Genomic DNA, 18336 nt, shown 5'->3' with positions numbered 1-18336 from the left:
TTATTAAGTGGGAGAAATCAGACGGGGTTTGCATTCACGATTGTAGTGCTCCCTACTGGACATTGTAGTGTGTGTGTGTGTGTATATAAGAACTACTTGGGCTCTGTTGTAAGGTTCTCTACATTTGAATAGGCACCGTTTGGGATTTCACAAGAAGCAGCTGGTTGGACAAGGCAGTGGTAGATCACGCTTTGGGAGAGGCAGAACAGGCTCTTTAGGAGGCTTCTCAACAGCAGCGATTGCATGACACTGGTGAGGCAGAAAATGGGACATGGACCAGAAGATTATAAATGATAGTTAAGCTCCATATGGGAAGTCATTAAGCAAAAAAATCACTGCTGCAGTAAAAGTGAGATCTTTGCGAGTGTGCAGAGCCATCCCCAGGGAATGCTCATCCTGCTGTGGTCTCAAATAGATAACTAGGAAGAGTGGACAATCCGAGGTTATTGAAGTGAAAATCTAATTGAGGCAGCTCCTGCTCATCTGGGATTATCAGCTATCTGTTTTGCTCGACATTTGTTGTGCCTGAATCTTGTATTGAGTTGTCAAAACCGAGTTGCGTTTATTTACTAATACAGGCATTGAATTACAAGTCTCAGGCTGGTGCGATCGTAAAATTGATCAGTTTGATTCATTCATTTGTACTGAGTAGATGTGAATTCAGACCATCAAGCCTGTTAGTGCTAGCTCATCCATTGGAGTTGACTGTGCTATTCCTGTTTCCTTGCTCATTGCCCTCTATACAGTTTTATCCTCTAGATATTCCCTTTTAGGTACTCTCTTTTAGATATTTTGGTCTCCTGATTGGCTCGCTCCAGCAACTCCGCACCTCAGCCACTGGCAGCATCAGCATCCACGGAATCACACTCCACCTCACCAAGCCAATCAAGGACCTGGGCATCTTGTTCAATCCTCAACTGTCCTTTCTCCCCCACATCCATGCTATGACCCACGCTGCCTTCCCCCAGCTCCGCAACATCGCCCGACTCCTCCACTTCCTCACCACTCGGGCTGCCCAAACTCACGTACTTGCCTTCATTACAACCAGGCTTGACTATGCCAACGCCCTGCTTGTCGGCCTTCCCAACTCTGCCCTCCACAAGCTGCAGATCATCCAGAACTCTGCAGCTCATCGTCTCCCGCATCAGGCTGTGTGACCCCTTCACACCCTTGCCCGGCTCCATTGGCTCCCCATCCCTCTAGAGCATCGACTTCAAAATTCTCATCCTCACCTTCAAAGCTCTCCACGATGTTGCCCTCTCCAACCTGCTAACCCCTTATTAACCTGTCCGCTCCCTCCGCTCAGCAGGCTTCGGCCTGCTCCATGCTCCCCGCCTGGCCCACCCCACCATCAGCGGTCGGGCCTTCAACCTCTCTGCCCCCACCTTCTGGAACTCCATCCCACATTCCCTTTGCCTCACTGTCTCCCTCGTCTCCTTCAAGGCACGCTTCAAGCCCATCCTTTTTGACCGTGCCTTTGGCCACCCTCTCTGCCCTCCACCCTCTCTAATCTTAAGCCCACCCCCCCCCCCCCCCCCCCCCCACTTGGGTCCTAATCCCTGACTGTTTGAGACTTTTCAAAGCACTTCACAGAAGTGTACTGTAAAGTGAATTGACTACATTTTGGTGGCGAAACCCGGCAGCCAATTGCGCACAGCAGCCTCCCACAAAACAGTTGTGGACTGAGTGACCATGCTTTGTATTTTTTGGTGTTGTGCGATTTGGCTTTCCCCTCCTTTGTTGCACATTATTATTATTATTATCGTGACATCAATTTTTTTTTGTATCCTGAGCTCTCTCTCTTTCATTCAAAGGGGTTTGTGACCAGAGCTTTGGGATCCATGTAGCCGAACTTGTCATGTTTCCCAAACACGTCATCGAGAATGCCAAGGATAAGGCACTGGAGCTGGAGGAGTTTCAGAACTTGGGGAAGTCAGATGATTCTGATGAGGGCCCTGCAGCCAAGAAATCTCGTCAAGACAAAAAGGTTTGTAACTAAGAAAGTGTGCTGCTGTTCCTTTAAAACCGTTGTGGGATCTACTGGTGGCCAAATGAGTAATGGCACAAAGCTATGTGATCCAGAGGATACAGATTGTGTTCCTATGCTGACCTTACCCAGGACAAGAGTTGGGTGTCAGCTCGGTTCATATAGCAGTGTTTTTGCCTCCAGGATTGAATGTTTGGGTTCAAGCCCAACATCAAGATTGAGCTTGTCTCCTAGCCTGACAATAAACTGCAGCTGTGCTTGATTATAGAGGTGCAATCGTTTAGATAAGACCTTTGAAATAAGGTCTCACTTACCTGTCTTACTTACGGTAATACTACTTGAAAAAAGAAGGATGTTTCTCCTGAAGAACTGGCCAACAAGATAAAATTGCCCATTCACCTCCTGGCTGCTTGTGTGCTGTTTTTTTGCTCTATGTAAAAATGTCTGCTGTGTTTTCCTATAAAACGATTTGCCATTCATTATAGTAATTAGTGTAATGAGCTCCGAGATTTCATTTTGATAAGTTGCTATAAAAATGTTTAACATCCACCTGAAGTAGGCAGATGGGGCTTTGAGATATTGTCTCACCTAAGAGATAATGTTTTGATTGCAGATTGGCTTGATTTCTATGCAATGCCTCTTAACATGATTGAAGTATGTTGGTACCTGAAATTTATTTGAAATGTTGGTACCTGAAATCATTGTGCGCTGTTTGTTTGTCCTATGTTTTAGGACGGTGAAAAGATCATTGCAGACTTTTTGTCAGATGTTAAGGCCTTGCCCATGACTGATGCGTCTGACGAAGAGATGAAACGGGAACTGGTGAGGTTGAAGTCTGAAGTCCTGGCTAAGAATAACCATTTTGTTCAAGGAATCCTTTCAAGATCCAAAGTGGTGCCATAAAAATATGGTATTAAAGTCAGATGTAATTTCACAGGTGTACTGTATAGTTTGAGTAAACGCAACCTTTTTTTTGGGAAGAGCAGATGAGACAGTCTGAAATATACGTCCCAGCGAAATGCAACCCACTGTTGTTCCCGGGGATGGCAAACCCTTCACTCTGAGACAGTACTGTGTGGTTCCTACAAATGGTAAGTTGGCTACGTTTGTGGTAACGGAGGAATTACTGTCTGAAAAGGGATCACGACCTTTTAATTTTTTTTAACTAAAACTTCAAAGTGGGTTTTGTGGCCACATAAATGACCGAATCTCTGGGCAAACTGGACCTGTAAAAATACTATACAATTCCAATATGTGATGTTCCTGCTAGTTGTGCACAACAGACCTAAGGCAGCCTCAATACATTTCAATTCAAGGATTTCTATTGTTTTTTTTGTACTGAAATTTGACTTTTACAATAAATATATTAAAGTCTACTCGTTGGTGATGGTTTGTTTTATGACTTGAATATGTTGAAAGACATTACGAAGAAAAACACATTTGTGGCGTACATATCCACTGAAGGAACAAATAAATCTGAGCAAGTCTACTGGGTCTATACCATATGTGAAGTGTGATATCATACTTTCTGGAACTCCATCCTGTGGAAACCCTCCAATTTCTGACTCACCCCCCACTTCTCACTACTTTCAAGAACTATTTTAAGACCTTCCTCTTTGACTATCCTTTTAGTTCTGTTTCTGCTGCAAATTCTTGGTGGTGGCTTCACACCAAAGAACTATTTGAGGCTGTTCAGTTCTAAAAGGCTGCTATTTGTTTTTAATGGTTTGCGTTAATTTCCTAAAATTAATGTAATAACGGATCAAAATTTCATAAAGTCATGGTTTGTCTCTAAAACAAATTATATCGAGATTTTTCTAACCCTAAAGCAGGCAGGGAGGGAGAGTTTGGGAGGGGGAGAATGACCTTGAGATTGTTTTCTATAACCTGTAAAAATGCAAATCAGGTGTTTCCAAGCGTTAGTATCTTATGACCGTGAATTGGCAAAGGACTCTGGCATAATTCATGTCGAAGATAAATAACAACTTAATGGTGCATTTTTATTTCACACTGGAGGGCAAAGCAATTTCAGCAACATCCACTCCTTGTCCCAATGCAGTTAATGGCAGTTGTGTCGATGCCAGTATCTTAGCCTCTTTTTAACAACATAAAGTAAGCTGTTTCAATTGTTTATATTTAAAGCCTAGACCTTTCAATAGAGACTCGGGCAGTCTGATGCTGTAGTTGTATTACTGCACTACTTCAGGAAGTAATACTCTAATGCTGGTTGCTGTCTGGCTACGTACTGTATGTACTCCTTTGAAACCAAATGACAAACGGTCAATGTGCGTCAGCCTGGCTCAGTGATGATGGCATTCTCCTTACAGAACTGGCCTGACGAACATTTGCACCAGTCCCGGATGAGTCCGTTCCAAAGGTATTCAAAGAGAGGGAAATCGCTCTGGTGTCTGGCCAACAATCCCCCAAATAAAATTGTTCATGGTAAATCTTTGAAGTGTTTTGGGACATCTTCCCAACGTGAAAAGATTATATCATTGTCACTGAACGTATGTGGCTTAACAAAAACGTGAAACATTGTACAGTAATGTATTTTCCAAATCGAGTATAAACTTGAAAAAAATGCCAACTTCCAATGCAAATTAGGATTGCAGTGAATAATAATATTAATCCTTGCATTTGATATAACGCTTTTTACGTCTCCCGAGACGTCTCGAAACGTTTCACAGAATTGTGAAGTGAATTGACTGTATATTTTGTGGGTGAATCGTGGCAGCCAATTGCGTTCAGCCATGTCCCACAAACAGTCGTGGATTGAAATGACCGATTTTTTTTTTATTATTGTGTTCTTTTTGCTTGAGGGATTATTACCAGGCGTGTGGAGTAAGGAAACTTGCCCAAGGTTTCGCCCTCTGCCTGGAATCGAACCCAGATTGCGAGGCGAGTGCTCTAACCGCTGCGCTACAGGACTCCACAGTGAAGTGTAACAACGGGACAGTTGAAATTAGAGCAAAACTCTGGCACGTTTTTATTTTCTAGTTACCTCTTCCCCCATCCATCCATCCATCCATCCCCAGATTTCAATGAACTGGTAGGAATCTGTCCCTGTTCTCTGGAAAACCATCACCGAGTCCCTCCTCCTTAGGTTTAATTTGTTTTAACCTTATGACTGAAAAGATTACTTGGAACTCTGTAGCATTGGAATGAGCACTTGTGGGAACCATTTGGGATCATGAATTGCTCACACGTACGAAATGCTTAAGTGTGATGATTGTTTTCCCCCGTAGCTTGTGGCAGTAATACTTTAAATAAACCTTGAGACAGTCGCTCTGTGTTTGATCAATTCTTTGATGGAAGAATCCCAGAAACCTGCCCCGAAGCTGATTGGTATCATTTATCCATCAACAGGTGCTAATCCGTTTCATTTTATTCCTTACCACCTGTCTTGAGAGGAGAGTTTTTTTTTTATTTGAGTTTATTGATTTTTATATATCTCGTACAAATAAAAAAAAGAAATCCAGAATCGAGAAACCTCAGTAAGAGTGAAGAACTAGGCCACGAGTAAAAGGTTCTATCTCGAACTTGCGAACCGCTTGCAAAACCACAAGAGACTTGGGTGAACAAGGACCCATTTGTTCTCATTTCTTTTTCAGAATGCCAATCGTGCTTCACGTTCGCAGTATCTATCCATTGATTAAAGTAAGAACTGAGGACGGAGATGAAATACCATTGCCAACAAATATAATGACTTTGGTGATGTTCAGTTATTGTCATAATTGCTGCATGTAACACAAGGATATTCCACACGGTTGATATATATATATATTAATATATATTGTATATAATATATACAAGGTTTAGCAGATCAGGGACCCACAAGAAAAATTCCAGCCAATTTCAGGCTTCCTTTAGTTCTTGATTGGGGTAACTGCAATAGCAATATGTCGCACCCTGACCCCAACTAGATTCCAACTCAAGGAACTTCGACTTCATTCAGTTTGCTGTGCAAATGTGCTGTTTTATGGAGTTTCCAAGTCAAATGTTTTCCTAGTCAGCTGTGCTCGATGGGCTCTTCTACGTTGCATATTTGTGTAGTCCTGTAGCTCAGTGGTTAGAGCACTCGCTTTGCAAGCGAGAGATCTGAGTTCAATTCCAGGCAGAGGGCGAAACCTTGGGCAAGTTTCCTTACTCCACACAGAGCCTAATAATAATCCCTCCAAAACCAAAACCAATAATAAATTGGTCATTTTCAATCTACGACTGTTTGTGGGACATTGCTGTGCGCAATTGGCTGCCGCGTTTGCCCACAAATATACAGTCAATTCACTTTACAGTGTGTTCTGTGAAGCGCTTTGGAGACGTCCTCCCGACGTGAAAGGCGCTATATCAAATGCAAGGATTATTATTATTATTATTATTATAAACTGGAGAGTTTGTAAGCAGACAAGTAGCAGGCTTTGTAATACAACTTTAATTACGTGACCTGGGAGCAAATCCTCACGAAATGTAATAAAATATGGTGTGCCACTACGCTTGCGGTTTCGAAACAGAACCAGGAACTCGAGCGCACTGTAAAATGAGAAAGCAGCAGAGAGTTATAATGCACTGTCCATTTGAGATGTTGACAATGAATCTGTGTGCTGGTGGCTTGTAGAATACGAATAATACTGGTTCAGGACTCGCAATTAATCTCAGGTTATATAAACCCGCTACAAGAAAGAGCTCAGTGCTGACTGTGGACTGAGGTATTAATAGGGATTGCCCAAAGCATGTTTATGTCCGAGTGTGAAGAGCGCTATATAAATGCGAGTTGTTGTGTATAGAGTTTCCCTTTTCTCTGTACATTGACAGTGATTGATGGTGCGCAGTGAGCGATTCGAGTAAGGATTCACTCTCTGCTGATGTGAGCCGGAACTAGAACTTTCTTAAGCAACGTAAAGGGACTGACAAAAGGCAAAACGCTGCACGTGCTGGAAATCTGATGGGGTGTAAGACCAAGAGGAGCTTCCGTTTCCAGATTGCAATTGGCAAGTGATGAAACCCCCAAATCATAGCAGATGGCTGAACCTTAGGGTAACAGTAGTTGCACAAAGCCTTTTCTAATCTTGTCACAAAACGAAACCAGGTGCAAAGTGAAGTGCGGACACTAAACTTGAGGCAGGCAGAAAAACAGGACACCAATTAACGTAAAGCTGCATAAAGAATCAACATCCAAGGTATTACCTTACTTATCGGCTTCTTGATCAATTTTCTAACAGGGTTGAGCCAATGCGCAGATCAGCAACTAATTATCTACGTGACGCAGTAACCATTCTGGGGTCAAATCGTACATAAAACATCCTTATCACGTTGAAATGTCAACGGATCTTGCGGCAATTACTGTCCAGCGAAGTGATTGTTCTTGAAGGCAAACGTCCACCTAAGGACAAGCAGAACGGATCTTGGTTACGTGACTCATCTGAAGGAAGGCACCTCGGATTTGGAAGCACTGCATCGGCAAAGATTGAGCTCAATCCCGATGTGCGATTGAAATCCCCCAAATATTTGGACGCAGAGGCAAATATCGTCTACCCCCAAGTGAAGCAAGGTCACACGCTAGCACTCAGGGTTTCTGGATAAAGCAGAATTTTAAATCATCGAAAGCTTTAATTTGTAATTGTTGCCTTCCTTGTGGGTTGGACAAAGACCGTGATGGCTCGAGCTGTGTTCTGAGTGGGCTGAATGAGTTTCGTGCTATTTAATCTCACAGGAGTGATTAATAACCACATCTAAAGGGCTGACATTTCTCTTCGACTCCTAAAGGTAATTGAGTGTGAAAAAGAAAGAATATAAAAATAACATTACACCATATTAATCTACCAAGACTGGTTCTATTCTCGCGATCTGGTAGTGCTGGGAGCAGTGTTCCATAGAGAAATTAGTCATCTGTTTCTCAACTTCACCTGATAACCTTCAATCCTATTTAAAGCCAGATAATTTTATGGTTCCTTTATCAAGGAGATGATTTACAACCCATTAACTACTGTTGATGGATCATTGCTGTACTCCTGTTCTCCCTGTCTTTTACAATCAAAGTTAAATAACTCTTGTGAAGAAACTCTTAAGGGATTTGGGAAACTCTTAAATATTTTAGCAGTTTGTTGCCTTTCAAGTACTGCGGGAAATTGACCTCCAAATTGAGGTTGAGTTTAAGATTTTTTTAAAAAAGATCTATGATCTTGAATGTTAAAGTATCAGTCTTAAGGCTAAGAAAAATTTTAGACCTCAGAACTGTATGAACCTGAAGATTGAAGATTTTTTTCCCTTTATGTCCGCCATAAAATGTATCTCTGTCAGCACTTTCAGTCATCTTTCCTCTCCTAAACGCCTCACAGAGCGAGTGCCCAGCCAGCAATGTTAAGTGCTTTGAGACACAGCGACATGAAAGGTGCTTTATATTTAATGGATATTGAATTGTAGTAATAACAATGTGCAGAACAGATGAAAGTTCTGTAACCTAACCTCATGATTGACTCTGGCAACCATTACAAAACTTCTGAGACACAGTCCGTGCTTCTTTCAGCTGTTTCGCCCACAAAGTACGGTCAATTCACTTTGCAGTATATTCTATGAAGCGCTCTGAGACGTCTCGAAGTCGCGATAAGGCACTATATCAAATGCAAGGATTACTATTATTGTTATTACTCAGCTGTCTACTGAAAAATGAGCTACTTGAGATGCTTTGAAACCTGTTCGCAAGCAGTCACCATATAAAAAATAATAATCCTTGCATTTGATATAGCTCCTTATCACGTCTTCGAGACGTCTCAAAGCGCTTCACAGAATATACTGTAAAGTGAATTGACTGTATATTTTGTGAGCGAAGCCAATTGTGCACAGGAGTGTCCCACAAACAGTCGTGGAAAGAGTGACCAAATTATTTTTATTTATTTTTGAAGGGATTATTAACCCCGGAAAAGCGATCCGCCAATTGACTATCAACCAGGTTCCTACTCACTGCTGTGCCAGTAGTTGGCATGCACTTCTTCCATGCACAGATGCCAGGAACATCCTCCATAAAAAAAAAGAGATTAATCCGTATAATAAATTCTTTCCTGGATTTTCAGAGCACATTGTATTCTTGCCAGACATGCATAATTTGCTCTTCAATTTTAGCTTTCATTATTCAAAACATTGCCTTACAAAAATACGTAGATTGTTGGGTTGAGAAGCCTTGATATCAGAGCCGTCCACCCAATTTTTTTCCATTTCAAAAAAGTTCTATATCCGGATTTGTGTGTGTGTGTATGTATGTCTGTAGGTACATACCCACCCACCCACCGACAGTTGACCTTCCTTTCTGGTCATAGCTAAACACCGCTATCTTTTCACCCTATTTTTATAATGAGTTTCTACCGTAGTTCCTAGAATGTATCTTCCAGTATAGGAGGAGACCATCTGGCCTGGCTCAGCGTGTCTGCTAGTATTAGCTCTGCCATTGGGGCTATCTTATCCAATTCTCTTAATTGTTTGTCATACACCTTAATATTAATCTTCTCCAAATATTTATCCATGTCCCCTAGCAGCTCCCTCAGGAGACCATCACCTACTGTACACGTGTGGATTTTTCCAGTTCCAACATCAGCCAACTGTATGGCTCTCAAAGCGAGATTCCTGTTTAATACCAGTTTTGTGCTGCGATTATATGCCCATTAAGGGCACGGATGAGGGTGTTAAACAATTCCACGTATGGGTCCGTACAACAGCAGAGAGAGAGCCTTTGATTCCCTCAGCCTGGGCAGAATTTGAACCTGCAAAGCAGAAGTAAAGCAGACTACAACAACCGATCCCCCTTAATGCTGTGAGGAGGCAACTATCCAGTAAACTCTGTTGGAAAGTGGAGGAACTAGGCAGGAGCGTGATTCAAACGGCTTTTTTTATATATGTATATATACATAAATCGAGAGCGCAATGGTATCAAAAAAATACACTTAAAGTGTCAGTGATGCATCATGGATTTAAATTTCTTAAATCTCCCAGGACTACCTGAGGATTAGTATTTATTAACGAAAAGCCCTCCTTTGCAGTTTTAAGTGCTGCGTGTGTTACAAATTGCCATTGATTTGCTTGTAATGTGCTTTAATGTACCTTGTTTTCTGCTCCCTCGAGACCCTGGTGTAACCTGGTTTCTGCTAAATCATGTCAGACATCGGTTTGGTGCAGTGGGGCTTTATAGTGACACAGGTACCCCTGTAAATACATGGTAACTAAGGAAGTAATGAGAATAAATAGCGTTGGAAGATTGCATTTCATGTCCCGAGGTTGGACTCTGTGGTTGAATAAGCCTTGGCTGGGATCTCTCGTAACCCGAAAGAATTCTGTTAATGGGAACATGATAGGGGATAAATGTTCCGTTGTTTCTCTTTAAGCCGGAGGGTCCCAGTGCTAAGCTCTCGGACGTGGCCTGAGAATGAGGCACCGCGGTAGTCCGAGGCTCTGCTGCTTGTACGCCGACGAGAGGGAAGGTCCCCGTGTCTGGCACAAAAGTGCCGCAACTTTTCATTCACGGAGTCAGATCTCCCGGAGACGGAAGCAAATGGGTGATCGTATCAACCTCACCGCTCAGCGGGCTCCTGCCTGGTCCACATTCCCCCACACCCCCCCCACCCCCACCGCCCGGCCCGCCCCACCATCAGCCTCTCTGGCCCCACCCTTTGGAACTCCATCCCACTGTCCCTTCGCCTCGCTCCCTCCCTCATCTCCTTCCAGACCTGTCTCAAGACTCTCCTCTTCGACCGAGCTTTGGCTACCCTCCTGCCCCTGCTCTACCCTGCCCTCCACTGCTCCCTGATCCCAACCACCTGCTCAGGTCCAAACCCCTGACTGCCCAGCTCCTTGGGACGTCCTCCCAACGTGAAAGGCGCTGTACAAATACAACTTTGTATTGTATTATATCAAGTTACAGCTGGGGATTTGGGAAATTTGTCACGTGGGAAAACCATTTTACATTATGGGCTTCCCTCAGGAGAGCTCATGAGAGGAGTTTAACATGACTAACATTTGAGACGCCACCCAGGGACCTGTTTTCCAATAGAAAAATACGTCTTTGAAATCTTCTCTATAAATAGTTGAATTTGCCAAAAATCACAGTGTTTGGCTAACTTTGGGTGTTGTGGGCGTCCACTTCACAGTATGTTCCCTGAAGCTCTTTGAGACGTTTCGAAGACGCGATAAGGCGCTGTATCAAATGCAAGGATTAAACTGTTACATTAATTATATAATACTATATTATTAAAAGTAAGAGATTGACGTTCAAGGCCAAACCTCCAGTGGAAGGTGCAAGCAACCGGTATAAAACTTGCTAGAAGGAATAGGCTGCTTCTATCCTGAAATTTTGAAGGTTTCTACGAAGCCACTTTTCTTTTTTTACGCTAGAAGGTGCAGGAAATCTGGGCCTGAATGCCTCGTGTCTTGCTTCCCATCAGCAGGATATTCAGCAGTTGGCTTGCACTGCGTTCCTGCTCTTGCAGCTCCCAGTGAGTTGGGATTGCAGCGCACAAGGCTTCTGAATTTCACTCTGGACAGATACTTGCGGCACTCATTGACATTCATCACATCACATTGAGGTGCGAAGCCTGTGCTGAATTTCGTGCAGGCAAGAGGCGTCCTTCAGTGATCTCTCGGTGTTAACTACAGTTGAATCATTATTCTTGCCACGTGAAGAGTGATATGTTCCACACACCGGGAATGAACGCCAAAGGCAGTGGTGCATATACGTCTCGGAACAAGAATGAAACATTTCGGATCCTATACAGGAATGTTCTTAAATACGATGGAAAAATTAATCTTTGTTTAAGTTATACGTCTATGCCGAGCGGATGATGAGTTCCTCTTTTGAACCCCATCCATAGAAAGCTTCATTTAATGGAAGAGTTGTAAACTGCCCTTCTCTGTTACTGCCATTCTGATTTCAGAGACGTGTAAAAAATGTTTAGTTCCTAACATTCACGTCCTCCCCCTTCACGTCTTTGAGACGTCTCAAAGCGCTTCACAGAATATACAGTAAAGTGAATTGACTGCATATTTTGTGTGCGAAACGTGGCAGTCAATTGCGCACAGCAGTGTCCCACAGACAGACGTGGATTGAGCGACCAATTTATTTTTAATTATTTTCTCCAGACAAGCCTGGAGAGAGGAATTGGGAGGATGTTTCGCCACCTACACAGTCAAATAAATAAATACTTTTTAATGGTGTTTTGATGGTGGAGAAACTTACCCAATTTGGTCACTAAATCCACGACTGTTTGCGGGACGCTGCTGTGTGCAATTGGCTGCCGCGTTTCGCCCACAAAATACACAGTGAATTCTCTTTACAGTATATTCTGTGCAGAGACGTCTCGAAGACATGATAAGGCGCTATATCAAATGCCAGGATTATTATTATTATTATTATCATCACAACACTGGTGGACTTAGGGGTTAAATGGGTGTCTAAATTTTATGAACAACAACTTGTACTTGTATAGCGGGGTAGTGTTTCCGAGGGCTTAAGAGTAGCGGAGCCTGAACACACCGAAAAACATAAAAGAACTCAAGTTATTATTTTTAAATCGCAGAGATATGACTTCCGCATTTCAGTGTCAAATGCATGTTACGTACGGGTTGTTAATTTTCAGTGGCAAGCAGTGGGCCGACTTTAATTATCGGAGACTATTTAAATCACAATGACTGCGCTGGGTGGTTAATGTTGAATAAATAGTTTTAGGGAACGAATGAAAGCTCCGCTAATCTGTTTGTGCTTTGGTACGTTAATAATGCCATCAACCTCCTCGCTTGCGTCTGCTCTCCATTCGTCAGTCTTTAATAGAATTTGTTGCTCACTGGTTCCTCTCCCAGCATCCAGTAAAATTGCATTGCCCCAGAAAGGCCATTACAAAGATTCTGAAATCTATTCTAAAAAAAAAATCTGTAGCTAATGTATATTTTGAGCATCGTTAATGTGAAGGATTTGGGATATTTATCTGGGACTTACGAGTACCTTTTTAGCGAGATAGGTCATTTCGCATCTATTTATAGGGGTGCTTTTGTACAGGAGTCGTGTCAATGTGAAATTGTATTTCAAGACCAGCCAACAGAGGAAATCTTTCTGGAGCGGTAAAAAAAAAAACCACCTAGATTTATTCTATAAATCTATCTATCTGTGGAGTCCTGTAGCTCAGTGGTTAGAGCACTCGCCTCGCAAGCGAGAGGACTTGGGCAAGTTTCCTTGCTCCAAACGCCTGATAATAATCCCTCAAGAAAAAAAAACAATAATAAATTGGTCATTTCAATCCACGACTGTTTGTGGGGACGCTGCTGTGCGCAATCGGCTGCCGCGTTTCGCCCACAAATATGCAGTCTATTCACTTTACAGTATATTCTGTGAAGCGCTTTGAGACGTGAAAAGTTCTGTATCAAATGCGAGGATTATTATTATTATTTATGTCACATTTTAGAGTGCCCGGAATTGGGCAAATTGTTGATGTTGGATTCAGCCTTAATTTTACAATTGGTAGCCTTCAAATTGGGTTTCTGTGGATCTTAAAGAACGTGGAGCACATCAGCGTCAAAATTAACGCTGTATTTCAGAACTTGCTGAACTGCAAACTGCCGAATAATTAGAGTAAATCTAGACCCATGTGGGTATTTTTTTCCCGATCTCATCAGTCTGAGCTCAATTTCGACGCGTTTCCTCGAAGTGAAAGTCTACGGTGTTAACTCCTCGATGTCAACAGAGGAACGGATTTCAGGCGTAATCGCCTTCAAAAGGAAATTGGATAAAGATTTTAAAAGGAATAATATAAAAGGGACAGTGGAATTAGAGTAGACAGGAGCTAGAGCCAGCAGGCATTCGGTGGACCATACTCAAATCTCCAAACCACCATAAACAACAACAAACAACTACAACAACTTGCGCCGCTCAGGCAGGGTAGAGTCCCGAAGCACCTGACAGTGGCGAGGCACGGCTCCGAGGAGGGGGAGGTAACTGTAAGGCACGGTCGAATAGGAAGGTCTTCGGGAGAGACCTGGAAATGGGGAGAGGAGGAAGGGTAGAGGAAGAGTGTTCCAGAGTTTTGGGGGGGGGGGTTAGTGGCTGAAAGCGCAGCCACCGATGGCGGAACGAAGGCCGCGCGAGAGACACGGAGGAGGCCGGAGTCAGTCGAGCGGAGGCAGCAGGTCGGAGAGGTATAGGGAGTTGCCCAGTTCCATGTATGCATAGTTGAGGATGGCTGTGTATCCGGAGAGACACATTTTGCGTACTTAATCTCAGAGAATTTGGGGCAAAATTTGGCAAGAGCCAAGGCTCGTGTAATTAGTTTTGCCCCAGAGAGTGGTGAACATATGGAACAGACTGTTAAGGGGAGCAGTAGAAGCAAATCGTCTCAGCAGATTCATGAGGCAATTAGACAGCTACAACATTTGTTGAGGGACACGATAACGCGGGAGTCTTATTTAACATTTTCCTTTGGTGTCGACAGGTGGATGGCGCTTCTGACGTTAAAAAGTACATTTAATAACCTTGATCAGACTCTGCAGAAAGCACTGTCCCTTGCCTCCTGTGCCTCCCGACGTGAAAGGCGCTCTATAATGTAGTGGAGTCCTGTGGCTCATTGGTTAGAGCACTCGCTTTGCAAGTGAGAGACCTGAGTTCAGTTCCAGGCAGAGGGCGAAACCTTGGGTAAGTTTCCTTACTCCACACAGAGCCTAATAATATTCCCTCCAAAGCCAAAAACAATAATAAATTGGTCATTTTCAATCTACGACTGTTTGTGGGACATTGCTGTGCGCAATTGGCTGCCGCGTTCGCCCACAAATATACAGTCAATTCACTTTACAGTGTGTTCTGTGAAGCGCTTTGGGACGTCCTCCCGACGTGAAAAGCGCTATATCAAATGCAAGGATTATTATTATTATTATTATTATTATTAAGGAAGGTCCCAAAAGACATTTTCTCATATTCCGAGTTTCCTGCAGAAGTTTTGTTTTAATGTGGAAAATTGGAACATTCATTCAAAAACAAAGTACATTCCTTTTCACGTTTTGCAACTCAAGTCTTTTTCAACAAGGATACTTTCTGGTCTTATACATTCCTACGTCTCTCTTGCAATCGGGTGCTGCTGCTGCTGCTATTTCCACAAGATCTGTTTCTGATATTGCAATATGCCAATAGAAATAAATTGACCGTTAATTTCGGGAGTAAGGCATCACCTCTCAATCCCGTCTACGCCCTCTCGCGATCAGAACTCGGTATTCATTTATTTGGAAGGAGAGAGTCTTTTAGATGCGATGACGGCTTTTTGGAAACTCAACAGATGATGAATGATCTTCTGCGATTCGCATCAACTCTTTGTACAGTTTAGAACTCAGCATTTCTCCCACCATTTGATCTCCTCATCAATAGTATGTACCACAATTTGAAGTGTGATACGTACTAGAACAGCAGATAGCTTTGAGGTTTGCCAGCTTTCCTTGCCCTGAGCAATGAATAGCAATGTTTTACATTACCTTATTCACAGATAGTCAATCCGGATTCAGTGTTAACACAGTTGATTTTATTTTAAAGAGAGGAATTACTAATTTTTGTCCATTGGTTCACTTCTCAGTTTACATACACAAGGTCTGTTTCTGTTTCATTTTGTGTTTAATGTGGAATCCTGCAGACAACTGTGTGTTTGCTCATTGTCTTGTTCTATTGAAGACAAGCGTTAGATTAAATTAAATTATAATTAAATACTACTTAGAAGGAGTATCCATGCAATGAAATAATATTGAAATACATTGTCCCAATAGATTTGCATCACATGGAGTTTAGCTAATCCCCCCAGGTGTTCTGAATGATATTGAACACGACTGCGCTGATCATACTGAATCTTTAAAAGACCTTCGTAACCGTAACAGTATTAATAATGATCTTAAACTTCAATGTGACAGCTTTAAGTCTGACAACATTTGAGGTCTCCCATCCCTGGAATGTGAAACTGTAGGTGGGTTTGCAGGAGAGTGAATGAACTGGAGAGAAATATATATTTTGCAAAAAAAAAAGAACGAAAAATAAATAAAGAAAAATATTCATTTGAAAAGGTAAGAAGCCAGGTCACACAGTGATCCGTTGATCGCTTGAGAGGAAACTAACAAGACACGTCTCTTGTTGAAAAGTCTCTGAGTCTTCACGAGGAAACCTTCAATTTCAAGTTTATTGAATTATAAAAGTACAATCATTGGTAGAAATGTGCAACTCGCCACAAGTGTTCGTCTTGCCTACATCGATTGGTGCAGCACGATTCAAGCACTAGGTTATCCGTAAGAAAAATAGATACGTGAGTCTCTCCTGTACCATGTTCCAGTTGTAAGGGGTTGGCCACCCGTTGGGTTTGCAGTGGGCTCTGGACAGATGTCTAAACCATACACCAAAAAGTCTGTGTTTTTAAAAAATATATATAGGTCTCATAGTGTGGTGGCTGTAATTATTAATATTTTACGCGAATTTTCGTCAGCAACAGCAGAGAAAATATCTGAACTGGAGCTAAAATGCTGTCCATTTGTCCCCCCCCCCCCCCACAGCCGGTATCCTGCCCACCAATCTAGTTTCACCATACAAGTGATAATGTTGGGGTCAATTGGGTATTCATCACCATTTGAATGGGGCGGGATAGGTGAGGAACCTGCTCCCATTCCGATGTTGTTCTCAATGGCGATGCGTGAGTGGCTGGGCCTTTGACTATTTTCTTTATGCTAAAGTGCGTCTTAAGTAGGCCCCACAAAATATACAGTCACTCCACTTTACAGTGTATTCGGTGACGCGCTTTGAGACGTCTCGAAGACGTGATAAGGCGCTGTATCAAATGCAAAGGTTATTATTATTATTATTATTACTATTACTATTATTGGCCCAACGTCTTACGCATTGCCATTGAAAACGATATCCACTTTCCACGCATTCAATGTGATAAGTATCAGGTGGATCACTGCGCTCGTTTACCGTGGAAAAGGATGCGGCAGTTGCTTTTTTCCAATCCGTTGCGATTAACGGAACTGCCTTTTTGCGCGCGCAAAATACAAAAACGGCTCCAACGCGCTTACGGGGCAGTTGTTTGAGCGTTTCGAGTCCTGCTTTTTTTTTAAATTTCCTGAAAGAAAACAACACCGCTTTGATTTCAAAGGTCTTGCAAATAAAAACGACCGTCATTTGGGAGTTACGTAAGCGAGGCGTGCATCGCCAAGTGGGCAGCGACACTGCTTTGTTAAAATACGCGTAGCAGCAAAAATCCCCGAAGCTAAGAGAGAGTAGGACTTGCCCTCCCCTCTCTCTCTACGTCCTGATGCTCAGCGACTATTACTGCGTATACATGCGACATGCGTTGGCTTAATTTCGTGTCACCGTGAGTTACATCAGTTATGCTCCACGGAGCTGGGTGTGTGGATGGGATGCCTGATGAGCTTGTTTCTGATGCATTAATTTAATGCATTATTTTCACATGCATAGGAGCCAAAGTTCAATTGCATTTACTCTCCGTGGATTAATGGTTCAAGGTCGGCCTTCGGACGAAGTCAGAACCTTTTTTCTTCTTTCCCAGACTGAATTCGGGGGCCAGTTGTTTTACTCGTGGTTTCCGGTCGTACGTTACGACTTGTCTTAGCTTTAAGATTCATGCAGAATTGTGAAAAACTCTTAATTTGGAAGCTGATGAACCTGCTCCCAAATTGAGGATTTGGTCACAATTCTGCGTTTAGAATAAAACTAGGTAGAATTTCAGACTGGATGTAATCTATTTCCTTAATTCATTACAGTTAGCAGTATTAAGACCCGACATCAGTGTATGCTTTATATAAAGAACATACGTTATTGTGTGTGTGTGTGTGTGTTTGTGTGTATCAAATGCCCAATATTTATTGTCTCATTTAATGTTTTTCCTTGTTTCGTTGGGAAACACTCAGAGATGGTTAACAGTTGAACATGATCAGCGTGATTCTCCAGGATAATGCCACTTCGAGACATCTTCCTGACATGAAAGGCACTATATCAAATTATTATTATTGTTATTAATAATACTGCCAGCTCAAGCGGGGATCAACTAAGTGGGCATAGAGCGGGAACTGAATCCCGAGACTGTGATCTGCGTCTCTTAGCTCTTCGGTGAGTGGATATCTCGAGGTACTCAGATATTTTCCCACTTAGGTGAGGCAACATGTGACATGAAACTCCAACAGCAGGACTGCTGTAAATCAAAGTGCTGCTGATATACGGAAGGTTGCTTGTCAGCGTGTGACCAAGAGCTGCCCTTCATTGGAATTTGTGCAGCAGATGGAACATTAATTGCGTTACATTCGTTTACTTCAATACACAAACGACTTTGGATTCATTCGGGGCCCCA

The 18336-nt window shown here is 42.6% G+C and overlaps 1 protein-coding gene across 1 annotated transcript in view; it reads left to right on the top strand.

Annotated features, from left to right (window-relative positions):
* Positions 1–3362, top strand: part of msh2 (mutS homolog 2 (E. coli)) — a 40198-nt gene extending 36836 nt beyond the window's left edge. Inside the window, exons 15-16 of the mRNA XM_042333033.1 lie at positions 1815–1987; positions 2720–3362. Of these exons, the coding sequence (XP_042188967.1) occupies positions 1815–1987; positions 2720–2890 (344 nt within the window). The 3' untranslated portion in view covers positions 2891–3362. The remainder of the gene's footprint in view (positions 1–1814; positions 1988–2719) is intronic.
* Positions 3363–18336: the final 14974 nt, after the last annotated feature.

The sequence above is a fragment of the Callorhinchus milii genome, unplaced genomic scaffold (assembly GCF_018977255.1).
Source record: "Callorhinchus milii isolate IMCB2004 unplaced genomic scaffold, IMCB_Cmil_1.0 Scaffold3, whole genome shotgun sequence".
Classification (NCBI taxonomy): Eukaryota; Metazoa; Chordata; class Chondrichthyes; order Chimaeriformes; family Callorhinchidae; genus Callorhinchus; species Callorhinchus milii.
This window is presented reverse-complemented; position numbering and strand designations above follow the sequence as displayed.